General features: G+C 41.1%; 1 protein-coding gene across 1 annotated transcript in view; it reads left to right on the top strand.

The window, feature by feature from the left end:
- Nucleotides 1-17,795, top strand: part of DOCK8 (dedicator of cytokinesis 8) — a 234,119-nt gene that overhangs the window by 192,981 nt on the left and 23,343 nt on the right. The window contains 9 exon segments of the mRNA XM_003121929.6: nucleotides 3,958-4,054; nucleotides 5,473-5,607; nucleotides 6,513-6,665; nucleotides 7,973-8,131; nucleotides 8,786-8,886; nucleotides 10,022-10,214; nucleotides 15,561-15,704; nucleotides 16,908-17,039; nucleotides 17,488-17,622. Coding sequence (XP_003121977.3) covers nucleotides 3,958-4,054; nucleotides 5,473-5,607; nucleotides 6,513-6,665; nucleotides 7,973-8,131; nucleotides 8,786-8,886; nucleotides 10,022-10,214; nucleotides 15,561-15,704; nucleotides 16,908-17,039; nucleotides 17,488-17,622 — 1,249 coding nt within the window.

Genomic DNA, 17,795 nt, shown 5'->3' with positions numbered 1-17,795 from the left:
GAATTGACAATTATTTTTTAAAGCATAATCTTAAGTCTTTGACTACACATAGTAATATATATATATATATATTTTTTTTTTTTTTTTTTTTTTTTTTTTGCTTTTTAGGGCCACACCCACAGCATATGGAAGTTCCCGAGCTAGGGATCAAATTGGAGCTGCAGCTGCCAGCCTCCACCTCAGCCACAGCAGTGCCAAATCCTATCCGTGTCTGTGACCTACGCCACAGCTCACATCAACGCAGGATCCCTAACCCACTGAGTAAGGCCAGGGATTGAACCCGCATCCTCATGGATCCTAGTTGGGTTCATTAACTGCTGAGCCACGAAGGGAATTCCAGTAAATCTATGTTTAAAAGGGTGGAAGGAAATTTACCAATACATTAATCTTGGCTTTCTTTGGATATTGAAAATATTTGTAAATGATGTTCTCCTTTTACTGTGGTGCATTTCCTATAATGAATATGTATTACAATCTATATTGTCACCAGGAAATAATCTAAAGAAATGAAAGAAGAAATATCCTGCTTGTATTGCATTATACGCTAGATACATCTTGCCATTTATGCCACAATTTGGACGTATGAGACTAAAACTAAATTGTTTGAATAGATAACATGTATCTGCTGTTCCTCTTAGCAGTAGGTAGCCTAATCAATCCTGTGGTTCACTGCCACATTATATGGCTAACCTCCCAACACACACACACACACCCCTGACAAGGCATAGGTAGGGTATTCCCTATGGTATATAAAGCACCCATCTTTAGGAGGTTGGGAGATGGGCAGGCTGGAGTAGTAATGTTTTTTGTAAATATATTACTTTCTTTGTTAATCACAAGAATAAATCATTCAGGTTCACTTATGAGACTTTGGGGAGTCAAATTTATTTTAAAACATGAAAGATTTTTATTATACATGTTACGTGTACAGCCCAGTTGCCCAGTTGTTGGTCTTATGAGTCATATCCATTTGCTTTAGATATTTTATTCTTGCTCTAAGTTCCCTGAACTGATTTATAAGATATTTGGTTTCAAGCAGCCATAAGGTTAAGTTCAGGCAGTGAATCTTTGCCCCAAATCAGAGAATTGTTGGCATGTAGCTAAGGGCTTAGGTGGTTAGGCCATCTACTCCATGAGCTTAAAGGAGAGCCTAACAAAGCATGTTTGCCTGGGCTGTGTAAGTGGATTTTCAGGGAAACAACGCAATCCTGAGGTTGTCTGCGCAGGATGCCCCGAACAGCTCTAGGTTAGGTCTCGGCCCTGAGCTATGGGATGGGCTGCTCTCGTGTTCAGAGTTCATGATTCACCTCTGATCATCTTCAAGGGTGATTTTTTTAAAAAGAGAAACTATAGTAAAATGGTAACTGTTCAGTTGAGCTGGAGAACTTTTGTGATTATAATAGTGGTGTCTTTCACCTTTTTCTTTCAGATCACTTTTAATTATTTTGGCTTTGTTTCTTTTAGAGAAGTTGTTTTCAATCTGGGCTGTCCATTAAAATCACCTGGGGAGCTCTTAAAGCTCCCAGTGCCTAGATGTACCTCAGGCAAATTAATTTGGAATCTCCAGTAGTAGGATCCAGAAATAAGTAGATGGTGAAACTCCCCAGGTGATTCTTTTGTAGTCAAGTTTGAAAACCATTGTTTTAGAGAAATAGCTGGTAGGCTTCTTAAAAAACAGATTAAGTAGTGGTGATGGTTGCATGAAAATATGAATGTACTTGATACCACTGAACTGTACGCTTAAAAATGATTAAGGTGAGAGTTCCCGTTTGCCTTGGCTATAAGGAATCCGACTAGTATCCGTAAGGACGCAGGTTCGATCCCTGGCCTTGCGCAGTGGATTAAAGATCCGGCATTGTGGTGAGCGGTGGTGTGGGTTGCAGATGTGGCTCAGATCTGGCCTTGCTGTGGTTGTGGCACAGGCCAGCAGCTACAGTTCTGACTTGACCCTTGGCCTGGGAACTTCCATATGCTACCAGTGCGGCCCTTAAAAAAAAAAAAAAAAAAAGTTAAGGTGGTAAATTTCTGTTATGTATTTTAGCACTATAAAGAAATTTCAAAAAAATCCAGATTATATCACTCTAGATCTGCACTGTCCAGTACAGTAGCTATGGTAGTTCATAAGTGAAAAATACATGACACATTATAAATTTAGCACCAATATCTCATTAGTAAAATATCTCATTAGTAAGTTTTATTATAATTACACATTGATGATTTTTTTAAATATATTGGGTTAGATAGAAATACATTAACACTAATTTTACCTGTTTCTGCTTTTTTTTTTTTTTTAAGGCCAAACCCACAGCATATGGAGGTTCCCAGGCTAGGGGTCTACTTAGAGCTGTAGGGGCTGGCCTACGCCAGATCTGAGCCGCATCTGCAATCTACACCACAGCTCACAGCAACGCCAGATCCTTAACCCACTGAGCAAGGCCAGGGATCGAACCCTTGTGGTTCCTAGTCGGATTCGTTTCCACTGTGCCACGATGGGAACTCCTCTTACTGCCTTTTTTTTTTAGTGTCTACTACAAAATAGGAAATGACATATGTGTCCCCATTATGTTTCTGTTGGACAGCTTTGCCCTGAATCTAAACTGACTAGTAATTTAATAAAAAGTGCTTTTATATTTCACTTATTTTACACAAATATTATCACTTGGAGAATGAGGGGAATCTGCAGAACTTGGGGCCACAGAGCCTAACCTAAGCATGAAGATGTTTAAAACACAGGGAAATATTTATCCTGAGCCCTCAGTGGTATATAAGAACAGCAGTGCCCCCATTGTTGGGCAAAGTGGGCACAAGCACAGCTGTGTGTTGATCCTGGTCCAAGACTTTTGAGCTCATATCAGGATGCCCCAACCCTATGGCAACACTTTGGCTACTGGGGCCTCTTGGGAGAGTCAGTTCTTCACAATTCCCTTTCCTGACCACTATATTTAGATGATACAAAATACCTCTTTCCAGCTTCACTTAGATTTTATGAGACTGGATGAATTAAATGCATAAAATGTTCTGATTCAGAGTTCCCATTGTGGCTCGGTGGTTAACAAGCCTGACTAGTATGATGAAGACACAGGTTCAGTCCCTGACCCCACTCAGCAGGTTAAGGATTGCCATGATTTGTGGTATAGGTCAGATGTGGCTCAGATCTGGCATTGCTGTGACTGTAGTATAGGCCAGCAGCTGTAGCTCTGTTATGACCCCTAGCCTGAACCTCTATATGCTGTGGGTATGGCCCTAAATGGCAAAAATAAAAAATAAAAAAATTCTGACTCCTTAAAAAAAGAACCCAACGGAAATGCAGCACCAGGCAGTTTCCCATTCTCCAGTGGGTAATAACCACAGACATCCAGGAGGCTGTTAGTGTCCTACTCCACAGGAATGCAGCCTTGCTTCTCCCTGGGAAATGGCAAAAGGCTCGTACTTTACTGTGCAAAGCCAAGGCAGTCTTTGAAAAGTCAAGACACTGACCTGGTTCTAAAGCATCAGCCTTTCCTAGTCCAACAGCATCACAATTAGCCAAATTCACATCACACCTAGTCTCAGTCCCTCCAGCTTGTTGCAGAGGCTTCCTTGGCTCCAATCTGGAGATGGTTCTCATGTGTGAAACGCAAAAATGGCCCTGAGGCTTTAAGCACCGATCTCATTGGCTGGCCTAATTGCTAGTAGCAACCAATAATTATTTTTCCACTCATTTTGTTATTTTTATAATTGCTGTCATTATTCATAATGGTGGGGATGACCGGGAGACTTTACCTAGAAAATCTTTTTATCTGAGCACCAACCACAGAAAGCACCTGTATTTCCTAGTTACCTGTAATCAGCTGCTTTGTTTGCACTTCAAGATTGACTCTTCAGAAGGTTTCTTTACACTTAGAACACAGATTACAGTCATTGGGAAATGGCCAGATTTGATATGCACTTTTAATTTGTCCTCTTTGTGTTTCTTAGAACAAAGGCAGAGTTAGATCAAGAAGCCTTGATCAGTGGCAACCTGGCCACAGAAGCAAATTTAATCATTCTGGATATGCAAGAAAACATTATCCAGGTGAGGACAACGAACACCTGATCTAGTCAACACGATCAAGCAGTATGTTTACTGGAATTTAATAAGGGATTCTTTATAGAAAATTATGAAATAAATGTGATATAAGATGCTTTTTTAAAAAATGAAGTTGGGTGGTCTATTAACAATAGTGTCCACCTTACAAATTCCAAAGATACTCACTGAACATTCCTCTGGCTTCACTGACATAAAGCTCGCTTGGAAAGAGTTAGATACTTGACAGTCTAACCTTCATAGTTACCTGAGTGTGTGCCAAGTTTATAATGAAAGTGGTGGGCTTATTGTTCAGTATCTAGAATAGGAGTGGGAGGTGGGGTTTTTGGGTTTTTGTTGTTGTTTGATGAGTCGACTCCCATTTGAATTATGGTTGATGTCTGTATGGAAACTAAGATTATGACTGAACAAAAAATTAGATTATGACTGGACTAGGTAAAAAGAGTGCTAGTGTGATTAATGACATCAGTTTTGGACACAAGTTAGTGAAGCAAATTTGTGCATATGATGAATTTGCCATCCCTGCTATAGAAAAGTGTTGTATCACTGTGAACTTGAAGTAATATAAGTCACCATACTAATTTCATCTTCTCAGTGTCCAAAGAATCTCACGATGTCTAGGTAATGATAAGTTTTTGGTTAACCTGAAAAGTGAGACTTTACATGTTTCCAATGAAAAATCATTTATTAGAATAGATCCAATATTGCTTTATAGGGTTAGAAGAAATATTGTCAAAATGTAGTTGAGCCTTAATAATCCAACTTTTAAGTTGTCTTTTAGAAAATAATTGTGGTACCAAAATAAAGACAAAAAGTATGTGGCAGCTTTGCTAAATGCTTGTTATCAGGTACTTGACATCGCATTGATTATATCTTTATACAGTTCTTTGAATGCTATATTCTTAACACCAGTCCTCAAAATGTATTTGCAGTGTACAAAGGCAGCTGAAGTGTTTTCTCATTGTCTTTGGTGGTGTTAGTCCTGCTGCAGCTCATAAATATCGCTCCCACAAGCAGCCCTTTTTGCACTGGGAAGCCCACAATTGTATTTTGAAGCCCACAAGGAAAGCTGTGGCTTAAGTAGAAAGAACTTTCCAAAAGCTGTTGCACAGGATTGCCGGCCGTGGGGGTGAGGGTGGGGGAATTGCCTTATACCTAGGTTTGGCAGCCCAGAATTAGGCATAAACCCCAAATCAATTGGGAGTTATGGAACAAGGTCATGTGAAAATAGGTCTTCAGCGATTATGGTAATAGACGGTATGTGTGGTGCTTTCCTAAACCCTTAATTAAGATCCTTGATCAAGAAGAGACGGAACATCCATGTCACTGTGCTAACTGCCAAAAGCATCTACCTGCATCTGCACTGGCACAGCCCAGGGATTCACTGATGCTTTTCTGTTCCCCAGGCTAGCTCGGCTCTGGACTGTAAAGACAGCCTGCTGGGAGGTGTGCTGAGGGTCCTGGTGAATTCTCTGAGCTGTGATCAGAGCACCACCTACCTGACTCACTGCTTTGCAACACTCCGTGCTCTCATTGCCAAGGTAAACATGGGATGCTTGTTTTCTCACTCTTAGTTAAATGTTAAGAGTCTCATCATCTAGCTTCACATTTCTTGCTTCAGGTGCAGTAAACCCGCAGACCACTATATTAAGTGACAGTGCAGTAAAGGTCTTAAGTCTCGTGAGAAAGGAAGCAGGTACATGGATCCTGTGGGACTCACCTTGGAGAGGAAAAGCAGTGCCTCTCACACAAGGAATGTGGGCCGAACTATAATCGTCTGAAATGGCTGCTAATCAGACATGAGAGTGGAAATCAACTGAGCAACTTTGGTTTTCACCCTCTTGCTTTAATACTTTACCCGAGTGAGATTCAAGTCCTATACACGACTCCCATTAGTAAGTCTTACAAAATGTCATGTTCTAAAATGCAGAAGTTTTAGAAATAAATTTCTCGTAGCCAGAAAAATATAGATTTTCCTTAGGTAAAATGGTTGGTTTATTGCAGATACCCATTTAATCCTTTATTGGAAATCTCAGTTGATGCCTGCTACCCAGGATCTTTGACGTTTAGAAAGTGAAATCCTTCTGCTCTCACCTATCAGGATCGTCTTCTCTTTCCTGGTCACCAGTAATTTCCAGGGAACTCACTAAACTCAGGGTAATTCCTCCAGAGTTGTGACTTCACCAGGGAATGCAGCCTGGCTAACCGTGCCACGAATTATACAGCTCTGATGTTAGCTCTGCAGCTCATAATGACACTTTAGTCAACTCCATTGTTTCACTTCATCTTCTGACTCAAGTAACTCATTATCTTTATGGAGCAATGCATTAACTCTTCTGGGCTTTTTGCTTGTCCAAGCAGACATTTAAATATTGCAACAGGCATCTAGTCCAGAAGGTGGATGAAGGTGCCAAGTGCTGTCTAATGGGGCCCTTTTCTCTCCTAGTTTGGCGACTTGCTTTTTGAGGAGGAAGTGGAGCAGTGTGCGGACCTTTGTCAGAGAGTGCTGCATCACTGCAGCAGCAGCATGGACATCACCCGGAGCCAAGCCTGTGCCACTCTCTACCTCCTCATGAGGTTCAGCTTTGGAGCCACCAGTGTAAGCACTCAGGGCTGCCCAGAATCAATAGAGAGAATCAGTGCCAAGCATTGGTTGAGGAAAAGTGTGCACTATTGCAACTGACTTCTGTCCCATGTGAAGGAAACAACTGAGCGTGTTGACAGATAACAGCTTTTTGTTTGAATTTGTATCTAGAAGTCAATGATTAAAACCAATGAAAGCAGTGGTTTCCATCAGTGTGTTTCAGTGAGAAAGGAATGCATACACATAGATTCCAAGTTGTGATCTGTGAGGATGACAACAGAATTAGGAATTCAGAAGAGTTTGTCCTGTTTCTAAATTCTTATTGATTGATAGCAGAATGGACTGTGGACGGGTTTGAAATGATTGCTATTATCTATACCTGAGTGTTCATTGAAGCTTAGTAGCCTTTGGAGTTGGACTTTATTGCAGAATCATCAAGCTTTGACTTAGTTTGTCTAGATTTTGGTATACTCCTTTTTTTTTTCTTTTTTTTCTTTTTAGGGCTGCACATGCAGCATATGGAAGTTCCCAGGCTAGGGATCAACTCACAGCTACAACTGCCGGCCACAGCCACAGCAACTCAGGAGCTGAACCATGTCTGAGACCCACACAACAGCTCATGGCAATGCCAGATCCCCGACCCACTGAGCGAGGCCAGGGATCAAACCTGAGTCCTCATGGATACTAGTCATGTTTGTTACCATTGAGCAATGACAGGAACTCCTATATTTTGGTATATTCTTTTAGAATTTACATTTATGGTCTATGGTTAACGAGCATGCTCACATGATATTAGATAACTTGGCCCATGGAAGAAAGGCAGGGTTCTCAAAATGTATTAGATGTAATTATTGAAAAGCTTTTAAGACATTCCTCAGCAGCCCTTGGAATAGCTATATTTTTCTGTGGGCTTAGAAGACCAGGAAAAACAGAAAGTCGCTGCCTACCTAGTGTCCAGAAGTCTGGCCCACGGAGATCCTGATCCTCTTTGCAGTTTAAATAAAGTTCCAGGAAGAGGAATCTTGGCACAAAAGGAGACACCCTAAGACCCAGCTCTGGAGGAAACTTCCAGTCTTGCTGCACGAAGGTGGCCCAGTTCTCAATGAAAATTTAAAGGGAGCGGACAGATTTATGTCAGCACAAGATCCATTTAAACAATATGAATCTTGAGCAAAGTATAGCTCACATTTCATTGGGAGAAAAGGAACTGATTGAGACTGAGTAAAAGAAACACTGTTATTGGTGTCTGACTCTACTGCCTTCAGTTATCTACTAGCTGGTGCCTCTTATTTGGTCCCTCTTCTTTTTTTTTCTTGACACAGAACTTTGCAAGAGTAAAGATGCAAGTAACCATGTCTCTGGCATCTTTGGTGGGAAAAGCCCAAGACTTTAATGAGGAGTACCTGAGAAGATCCTTAAGGACAATTTTAGCCTATGCAGAAGAGGACACAGCCATGCAAACTACTCCTTTCCCCATGCAGGTAAACTGAAGAGTGGGCCTTGCCTCATGCCGAGGTTGGGGATCAGCCAGTTATAAACTTGTGTGTGTGTGTGTCTATGTATAATTATATATCCTATGTATCACACAAACATAGTTATATAGTCTATAGTATTTTTATAAAATATGTAAATTATAATTATGTGATATGATATAGATAATTAAATAACCTATTTTCATATATATTTTGTGGAACCTAAGCCAAGGTTCTAAGCTCCCTCCTACTTGATATAAAAATCCCTGATGTTCCAAGGTACAGTTTAGGGCTCTCGGGTTGCAAATAATTGAAACTAGTTCAAACGAATTTAAATAAAAAGATGTTAGAAAGGGAAGTTAGTATAAGGATTCAGGACTAATTCATGGATCCCAGAAATGAATTTAAATAAAAAGGTGTTAGAAAGGGAAGATAGTATAAGGATTCAGGACTAATTCATGGATCCCAGGGGCCAGCTCACACCTGGGTCTCAGAAGTGCCTGGACCTGCAAAGCTGAAGGTTGGACAGCATCCTCCACCAGTGACCTCTGCTCTTTTAGCAAAGCCTGTCCATTGCTGCCCCTTGGGCTTGCAATGCAGTCCTAACTTGTTACCATGGGCCACAAAGCTGGGTTTGTTTGGAACCTATACTTTTTTTTGCAGGTGGAAGAACTTCTCTGTAATCTGAATAGCATCTTATATGACACAGTGAAAATGAGGGAATTTCAGGAAGATCCTGAGATGCTTATGGATCTCATGTACAGGTAAACTTTTCTGATAAAACCAAAAGGGTGTCACATAAGGATCTAGGGTTTGTCACTGTGGAGTTCTATGAATGTTATTATTATCACAGGCGATGCAGGTACCCTGTTTTGACTGACATCCAAAACTGTAAAAGAGATTGGTAGAAAGTCATCCTTCAGAGTGTGTTAATTCATGTACATGTTTTCAGAAAGATCTCCCTGATTTAAAGGAAGGAACTTAAAGAATGTATATAAATACATATGACTGAGTCACTTTGTTGTACAGCAGAAATGGGAACAACATTATAACTCAGCTATACTTAATTTTTAAAAAAAGAAAGGGAAGTACTTTTTATTTCGTCTTTCATCTTTTTTAGGGCTGCACCCACTGCATATGGAGGTGCCCAAGCTAGGGGTCCAATCGGAGCTGTAGCCACTGCCCTATGTCAGAGCCACAGCAATACAGGATCTGAGCCGCATCTGCAACCTACACCACAGCTCATGGCAACAGCGGATCCTTAACCTACTGAGCGAGGCCAGGGATCAAACCCGTGTCCTCATGGATATTAGTTGGGTTTGTTAACCACTGAGCCACGACAGGAACTCCTATTTTTTAACATTATCTTCTACTTACCATGGAGTGAGAAGAACTGTCAACTGTTACATTAATTATTTCTGATATTTTTCAACTTATATTCAAACATACATTTGTTTTATTTAGAAATTATGTTTTACTCTATAGTTTAAAACTTTGCCTTCTAGTCCTTACTTAGGATAAACTGCTTATCAAAAGGCAAAATTGTTCTTGTACAATGTCATAAGGAAGGTAGGTACTTTTGTCTTCTGTTACTGTTTTGAGAGAAAAGGAAAAAAAGAAAGAAAATTGATAGGAGATCCATTCAGATAAACATCATTTTATCACATCCTTTCCCCCTCCATAAAGTTTACTATATGCTATTTTTTGCAGTCCAGCACACCCTAGATATGGAAAGAAAACAGCTGGACTGATCAATATTTGCTTTTTCTCTCATCTTCTGAATATGTAGGCAAAACTCTTAAAGGAGAAAAAAACTCTTGGGGAAAAAAGTGGTCATACACAATGGAAAAACAGTGTCACTAACCAGTTGTCCTTGAAACTTTCTCAACCCCTCTTCAGAATTGCCAAGAGTTACCAGACATCTCCTGATCTGCGGCTGACCTGGCTACAGAACATGGCAGAGAAGCACACCAAGAGGAAGTGCTATACAGAGGCCGCCATGTGCCTGGTGCATGCTGCTGCCTTAGTGGCCGAATATCTGAGCATGTTGGAGGATCACAGCTACCTGCCCGTGGGCAGCGTCAGCTTTCAGGTAGGGGGCAAGCCCAGCTTTTCCTTTAGAGCAGTGGTCCTCAACAGGGGGCATTTGACAATCTCTGGAGACGTTTTTGATTGTTACAACTGAGGGTGGTAGGTTGGTGCTACTGGCACTTAGTAGGTATGAGCCAGGGTTGCTGCCGAACATCCTGCAAAGCACAGGACAGACCTCCCACAAAGAGCAATCTGGCCCCAAACATCATTAGTAACAAGATTGACATACCTGCTTAAGTGTATTATATTTGCCTCTTTTAATTGCTTTACTATCTTGATTTTTTTACAATTATTGTTTACAATAGATGCAGAGTCATTAGGCCCTTCAGACATTCCCAAACACTTTCACATCCATGACATCATTTGACCTTCCCCATCAACCAGTGAAGCAGATAGATAGAGAAGGTATTATTACTCCCACTTCGCAGATAAAGTGAGAGAGCAATTTTTCCAAGGTCATTTAAACTCTTTCTCAGAGACTCGTAGTTGGCACAGTATACTGACAACTGTGAATGTATTTTTCCCAAATATTGGAAAAATTATTTCCCTCAGGGTCCATTCCTGTGATTACACTCTCCAACTCTATAATATCCTCCTCTCTAATCCAAAGTCAAGAAAAACCAATTTGACCTGGAAAGGAGGGGAAAAAAGGTCTGAATCAGTACTTTCTTAGGATAAGCTGAATATTACCCATAGCAAAGGGAAATTGTCTGCTAGCCCTGAATGGTGGCTTAGGCTCGGATGCCCAGTGGCCACTTGGACTGATTTTGCTGAATAGTTTAATACAGCATTTAGAGAAAAGAAACAATTTATGAGTACTTTCAGAGGCATAATATGCAGAAATGACCATCCCTGAAACTTTTAACAATATAGTACAATACGAGTTCCTATTGTGGCTCAGTAGTGCTGAACCCGACTAGTATCCATGAGGATGTGGGTTTGATCCCTGGTCCTGCTCAGTGGGTTAAGGATCCAGCATTGCCATGAGCTGTGGTATAAGTCGCAGATGCGGCTCAGATCCATTGTTGCTGTGGCAAAGGCTGGCAGTCATAGGTCTGATTTGACCCCTAGCCTGGGAACCTCCATGTGCTGTGGTCGCAGCCCTAAAGAGACATATATATATCAGTATTAGAGTCCTTTTCAAGTCAGACTTGCAGTCATTTACAAGTGTTTGCATTATTTTTGTTTGTATTTACAATTGCTTTTATAAAAGGCTTTGTTCTCATTGTTGTTAGTCAACACAATTTTGTGATGCTGTGTGAACCAGAAAGAGGGGACAAATCAAAGTAGCTTTCCAGACTTGGATAATATGGCATGAAAATTGTTGCTGTTAGAGCCAGGAGCTTCTGATGTCCTGGCTCCTGTTCACACAGGAAAGCTTGGTATTGCCTCGTACTATTAATTCTTCCTTTCTTGTGGTGTTCAGTTATAATAGGATTTATTCTGTCATTTCATTCGCAGCAAATACATTTTATTCTCAGTTCAGAAATGGTCATTATAAAAGCCGAAAATGTAATTCTTTTTTTTTTTTTTTTTGGTCTTTTTGCCTTTTCTAGGGCCGTTCCCTCGGTATATGGAGGTTCCTAGGTTAGGAGTCTAATCAGAGTTGCAGCCACCAGCCTACGCCAGAGCCACGGCAACTCAGGATCTGAGCCACGTCTGCGACCTACACCACAGCTCATGGCAACACCAGATCCTTAACCCACTAAGCAAGGCCAGGGATCGAACCTGCAACCTCAAGGGCCCTAGTCGGATTCATTAACCACCAAGCCACAACAGGAACTCCCAAAAATGTAATTCTTAATCTAAGAAGCATAAAAATATCACATCTGATTTTGGGTCACATGAAAGTGAAAAAGCTATAAAAATCATTTTAGATCTGTCTACTTATTATTATCATTTTTTTTTTTTGTCTTTTTGTCTTTTTAAGGCTGCAAGCGCGGCATACAGAGGTTTCCAGGCTAGGGGTCGAATCGGAGCTGTAGCCACCTGCCTATGCCACAGCCACAGCAACGCCAGATCCAAGCCATGTTTGCCACCTACACCACAGCTCATGGTAACGCCAGATCCTTAACCCATGGAACAAGACCAGAGATCGAACCCGCAACCTCATGGTTCCTAGTAGGATTCGTTAACCACTGAGCCACCACAGGAACTCCTCTGTCTACTTATTTTGTCAAATTTATTTTGGCCATTTGATGTTAGGAAGGATAAATATTATAGGTGCTACTCTTTCAAGTCCCGGAAATATTCAGGTTTACCACTTAATGTGGAATCACATCATCCTGTTTTGTTTCATTAACAGAACTATTTATTTTTTAATAGGGAACTTTTATTTATTACTTTATTTTATTTTGTTTATTTATTTGCTTTTTAGGACTGCGCCCACAGCATGTGGAAGTTCCCAGACTAGGGGTCAAACTGGAGCTGCAGCTGCCAGCCTACACCACAGCCACAGCAACGCAGGATCCAAGCTGCATGTGTGACCTACACCACGCTCATGGCAACAAGGTATCCTTAACCCACTGAGCAAGGCCAGGGATCGAACCCACATTCTCATGGATCCTTGTCTGGTTTGTTAACCGCTGAACCACAAAGGGAACTCCCAAACTATTTCTTATAATTCTTTTAGGCCTTTTTCCCATTCATTATATTTTACTTGATATTTATCACTTAAATATTAATGGCACTTCATTATTGTTTCATGTTTAATAAGCCTTGCAATTCTTACTTCACCTAGAATTCTGTTGATTTGCTTTTAATACATCATGCCAAGGTGAGTAGAATATTTATTCTAGAAACAACAAACAACAGGAAGAAGTTTCCATTGTCTCTACATGAGGAGCATATAGCTCTCTTTTTTCATCCATCTTTATCCATTCATTCATCCTTTTAGGTATATTTACTGAACACTTACGTCCTCTTAAACTTTACATTCCAGCCAGGGAGACTGACATCATATACCTAATTCTTCCATTCTTTATTCAGTTAAAATTATGGTAAATGCTGTAATGAAGAGGTACAAGATGCTGTGTTTATCTTGTGATGCAGCTTGGGGTCATGGAAAGATCAGAAGGACAAGGGCAGGGGTGGGGGAGGCAGGAGGAACTGTGAAGAGTGAGGTCTTCCAAACACACAGAACATGGTGAGTGAAGTGTTCTCAGCTACAAAAGCCAAAGTATGTTGATGCTTATAAGCCACTCCTCTCTTTCAAATGAGAGGCATCAAATCTTTTTGGTATGCTTATAAGTGACATAATACCTAACCCAGACTGAAATTCCCAGGTAGAAAAAAGGAATTTATCAGCTTGCGTGAGAGAGGTGAGTCTGTAACAGCACCTAGCAAACTGGACTTAGGAACCCAAACAATATCATCAGACCTGAGTGTTATCACCACTTTCTGTCTCTGTTTTCTTTTATGTTGGCTTCATTCTTCACAAACTTCCTACACTCACTGAGAGAAATTTATGTTTACATCTTCCCAGGTTCATGTCCAGGAGAATAGGGAGATGCCTCATTTTTAGCAGTTGCAGAAACCATCTCAGTGCATCTTATTAGTTCTGCTGGGGTCATGTGCTCATCCCTGAACCAATCATAGTGTCCAGAGAAATGGAATGCTGTGATTGGCTGGGCACGAGTTGCGGTCCACACCTGGAGTTATGGATGGTTTCCTGGGAGGCTTTACTTTATAGAAGAACAAAGGGGTTCTGGCCAACATTAACAACAGATGTCTGGTGTTGGTTTCTTAAATGCTGTGTGCTTTAATTTTCAACCTTGTTCTGCTCCAGTAAAATGGAATTTTTGGAAAGAATTGTAAACTGGAGATAAATAAATCTGCAAGGAAAATAACTCTGAGACCATTGAATTCCAAGGAACTGAGATCACTGAAATTCTATGCCCCAGAGTACAATATTTATTCCGCAAGTGTAGCTTCAGATACATTCTCAGATACTGCCATTACTTTTACCTCCCTGATTCTGAAGCCAGAAAAGTCTGGCTAGAATCTTTTCCCTGCATGATAAGGCTGCATAACTTCAAATATGTTTCTCTACATGGAGAACATTGCATATGATTCTAACAGTATTTTTCCTTGGGTTCTTAGATTCTTTCAACCGCATCTCTTGGCCCTTCTGTTCAATTCAGAAACATCATAATATAACAGGTTTTATTTCTAAAACTACCTTATAATACTGTATGTAAAGATAGAGGACTATACCAACTCTATCTTCATTGACTGCTAAGGATAAATCACTTGATTTTGCTAACCAGCCAAGAGGCAGTCAGATTTTACTTTCCTGGTCAACTTTGGTCAATTGGTAGTAGCTAACTGGAATACCATGCTGGGAAGAATTTTGAGACTATAGCCAAGCTTTGGGGAAAAGAGTAGTGTAATTGATTAGTTCTGTCTGCCATGAGTGCCCGCATAGGAAGGAGTGGCATATGTGCTATTTCTTTGCAACTCCTCAGCTACAAAGATTTCCAGTGTCTTTTATGTTCCATATGCATTTCTTCTATAGCTGTAAAACAGGTTGAAGAAAACGATTCTCAACCTCTCAAAGGTATGAGAGTCACTGCAAGAGCCGGACTGGGGTGAGGTGAGTGAGGCACATAAAGTACAGAATTTAAGGACACAGTCACTTTTGGGGTCAAGCAAGTTCAGGGTAATGATTTAGAGAAACCCAAGGGTGAGTGTTTCCTAAACTTTGGGCCCTAGGGTTTTCCCCTTGTTCACCCTCAGTCCTGCCCCTGATCACTGCATTTTTTACAAAAGACTTTAAACTCTGTGGTTTATGTAAAGAAAAAAGTGCATAGAAAGGAGCAAAATGTTTGGTGGAGGAGGGGATGAAAAAAAATAATAACTGCTGCATTGCCACAAAAACTTCCATGAAGAAGGCATTCTCCTTGCAGTTGTCATCTGATAGCATGGCCATTCACCCAAAAGCAAAATCAATAGTAGTAGCAAGTACTTTAGAGGTCCACTCAGCTGGTGAAACAAGGAGTCTAGTTAACTGTTGGTTGGCCTTGCCTTTTAAAAGCCACGACCCTGCTGGATGTCCCTTAGGGTCCTTTCACTAAAGCCATTCAACTGTTGTTACATTGAAGTAAGTGTCCTTTCTGTATCTCCCAATGGTTAAAAAGAAAAGAAAATTGAGTTTTGCAGACCAGCTATTCTGTGTGTTCTTTCAAAATGAATGGCAGACAGAGCCCCTTCCAGGTGAGGTTCAGACCTTGTACAATCAGGGATGGTGAGGATCTTGGAGCCACAGCTTGCTCAGCTCTGCGTTATGGGTTCCTGGGGTGCCTTTTGTCAGTCTGGTTCTCCCGGCTTATACTGTGATCTCTTTCAGAATATTTCTTCCAACGTGCTGGAGGAGTCTGCGGTCTCTGATGACACCCTGTCGCCTGATGAGGATGGCGTGTGCTCTGGCCGGTACTTCACGGAGAGTGGCCTGGTGGGCCTCCTAGAGCAGGCGGCCGAGCTCTTCAGCACGGTCAGTTCACACAGCAGCCCCGGCCTCCATGGTCCACCTGCACTCCAGTGCCCTGAGTGCCAGTCTTAACACCCAGCCAGCCCCACTGCATGATGACACCACATGCAGGAGTGTGCAGGGCAGGGAGGGGCCCGAGGACTTTGATGTACGTAAATTGCCTCAGCTCCAGGGAGGTGAGAAAACCTTTCATCGCTGCAGTATTCTGGTTTGCACTGCACACCCATTGGCTGGGAGGCAGTGTTATTTCCATTTAATAGAAGTGGAAACTAAGCCACAGAGAGGTGAAATGGCTTGCCCAGGGTTACACAATCAATCATAAGGCATGTTCTCACTCTCTCATTTTCCCTGTCTAGAGAGAACTATTGGGGTGGAGCCTCTGAAAGGAGAGAGAAAGCACAGAGCCTTCCTGTAAACCTTAGGATCCACATGGGCCAAGCCAGCTCAGAGAAATGTGGGAGCAGAAATCACGGAGACTCCCCTCATTAACCTAATCTGGATCTAAACACAACTGATAAGAGAAAAATATATAGATTAAGTCACTGAGTTCAGGGCCGGGAAGAAAGTCTGTTGTCCATTTTCATTTTCATAATCTCCCTACTTCTCCCCAATTTTAAGCCATGTAAATAATTAATACTTCGCTCTAGATAGCTGACCCAATTTATTTTCATCCTGATATTTTTCTTCCTTTTCTACTTTTCATTTCCAAGTTTCCAAGCTATGATCTATGTATTTTAATTATTTTTTAAATTGTTGTCTTTCTTTTTCCAGCTTTCCTTTTCAGAATTCAGGAAAAGTCCAAAATACTCATTTTTCCTGAAATTCAATAAAACCAGCTAGTTAGAATCCTAACTCCTTTCAGACATGCTGTGAACTTCTGGCTTCAGGGAGGCCCCTGATGATATTTAAATATGCTAAAGCTGCCTTCCTGAATTGTTCCCCATCCCTGCTGCCAATTTCCTGGAGTATTTTTTCTCCAGGAAACCCCTTTTTCCAAGTGGACAGTATCAGATAAGACCATTTAGCATGTGTCTAGTTCAGTTTGAAAGCTACAAGCATCCCAGAGTTGCTCAGATTTATCCCTGCCCTGTAAAATCGTGTGGTGCCAATAATAAGTTCATCTCGAGTGCCCAATGCGCTTTGCTTGCTCTTCTTACGTGTCCAGTGGATTCAGTTCTCTTTGATTTTTTTTCTCCTTTTTCCAAGGGAGGACTGTACGAGACAGTGAACGAGGTCTACAAGCTGGTCATCCCCATCCTGGAAGCTCATCGAGACTTCCGGAAGCTGACTTCCACCCACGAAAAGCTGCAGAAGGCCTTCGACAGCATCATTAGCAAGGTAGCTGGGATCCTGGCTACCAGGGCCTACGCCTCTGTCTCAGAGATGCTTAGCCCTCCTTCCTCTCTAGGGGGTGACTTACCTGAAGGACGTCGTTACCGTAGCTCTCACTTGCCGCACAGAAAAGGGCTGGGAATAGACAGAGGACTGTAATTCAAACTGTGAAAAAAGGCAGCCTGAATTACTTGACAACCAAGAATCAAAGAATCTTTTAAATTCGCTTAAAAGAAGTCCTAGAAATCTTTCATGGGATTTCTTTGGCTATTATTTCCCAAGCTTACTCCATAAACATTAAAATTTTTTGAGAGGAATGATTTCTGTTTGTATGAGCCTCAGAATAAAATGCTCTGTAACACAGCAATAAAAGAGACTTACCCTTTGCAACCCAGTAGATCCTCATGAATTACATAACTAAGGAGAATTTTTTTTTTTTAATTTTGTTCATTAGGGTCAAAAGAGAATGTTTGGAACCTACTTTCGAGTTGGTTTCTATGGATCCAAATTTGGGGATTTGGACGAACAAGAATTTGTTTACAAAGAGCCTGCGATTACTAAGCTTCCTGAGATCTCTCATAGACTAGAGGTAAGCCAGGTGATTCTGTGTGCCTCACTATATATAAAGTTTCCCACATGGCATATATAATATAAAGATACTAAGAGATTGTGAGGTAAAACAAGATCAAGATAGTTTTCCCTAATATTCTGTATATACTTTTCAACATTTGTAAATTTATGTGGTGAATATTTGTTTTCAAG

Source organism: Sus scrofa, chromosome 1 (assembly GCF_000003025.6).
Source record: "Sus scrofa isolate TJ Tabasco breed Duroc chromosome 1, Sscrofa11.1, whole genome shotgun sequence".
NCBI classification, from domain to species: domain Eukaryota; kingdom Metazoa; phylum Chordata; class Mammalia; order Artiodactyla; family Suidae; genus Sus; species Sus scrofa.
The sequence above is the reverse complement of the archived record's forward strand: the minus strand, read 5'-3'. Positions and strand labels throughout refer to the sequence as shown.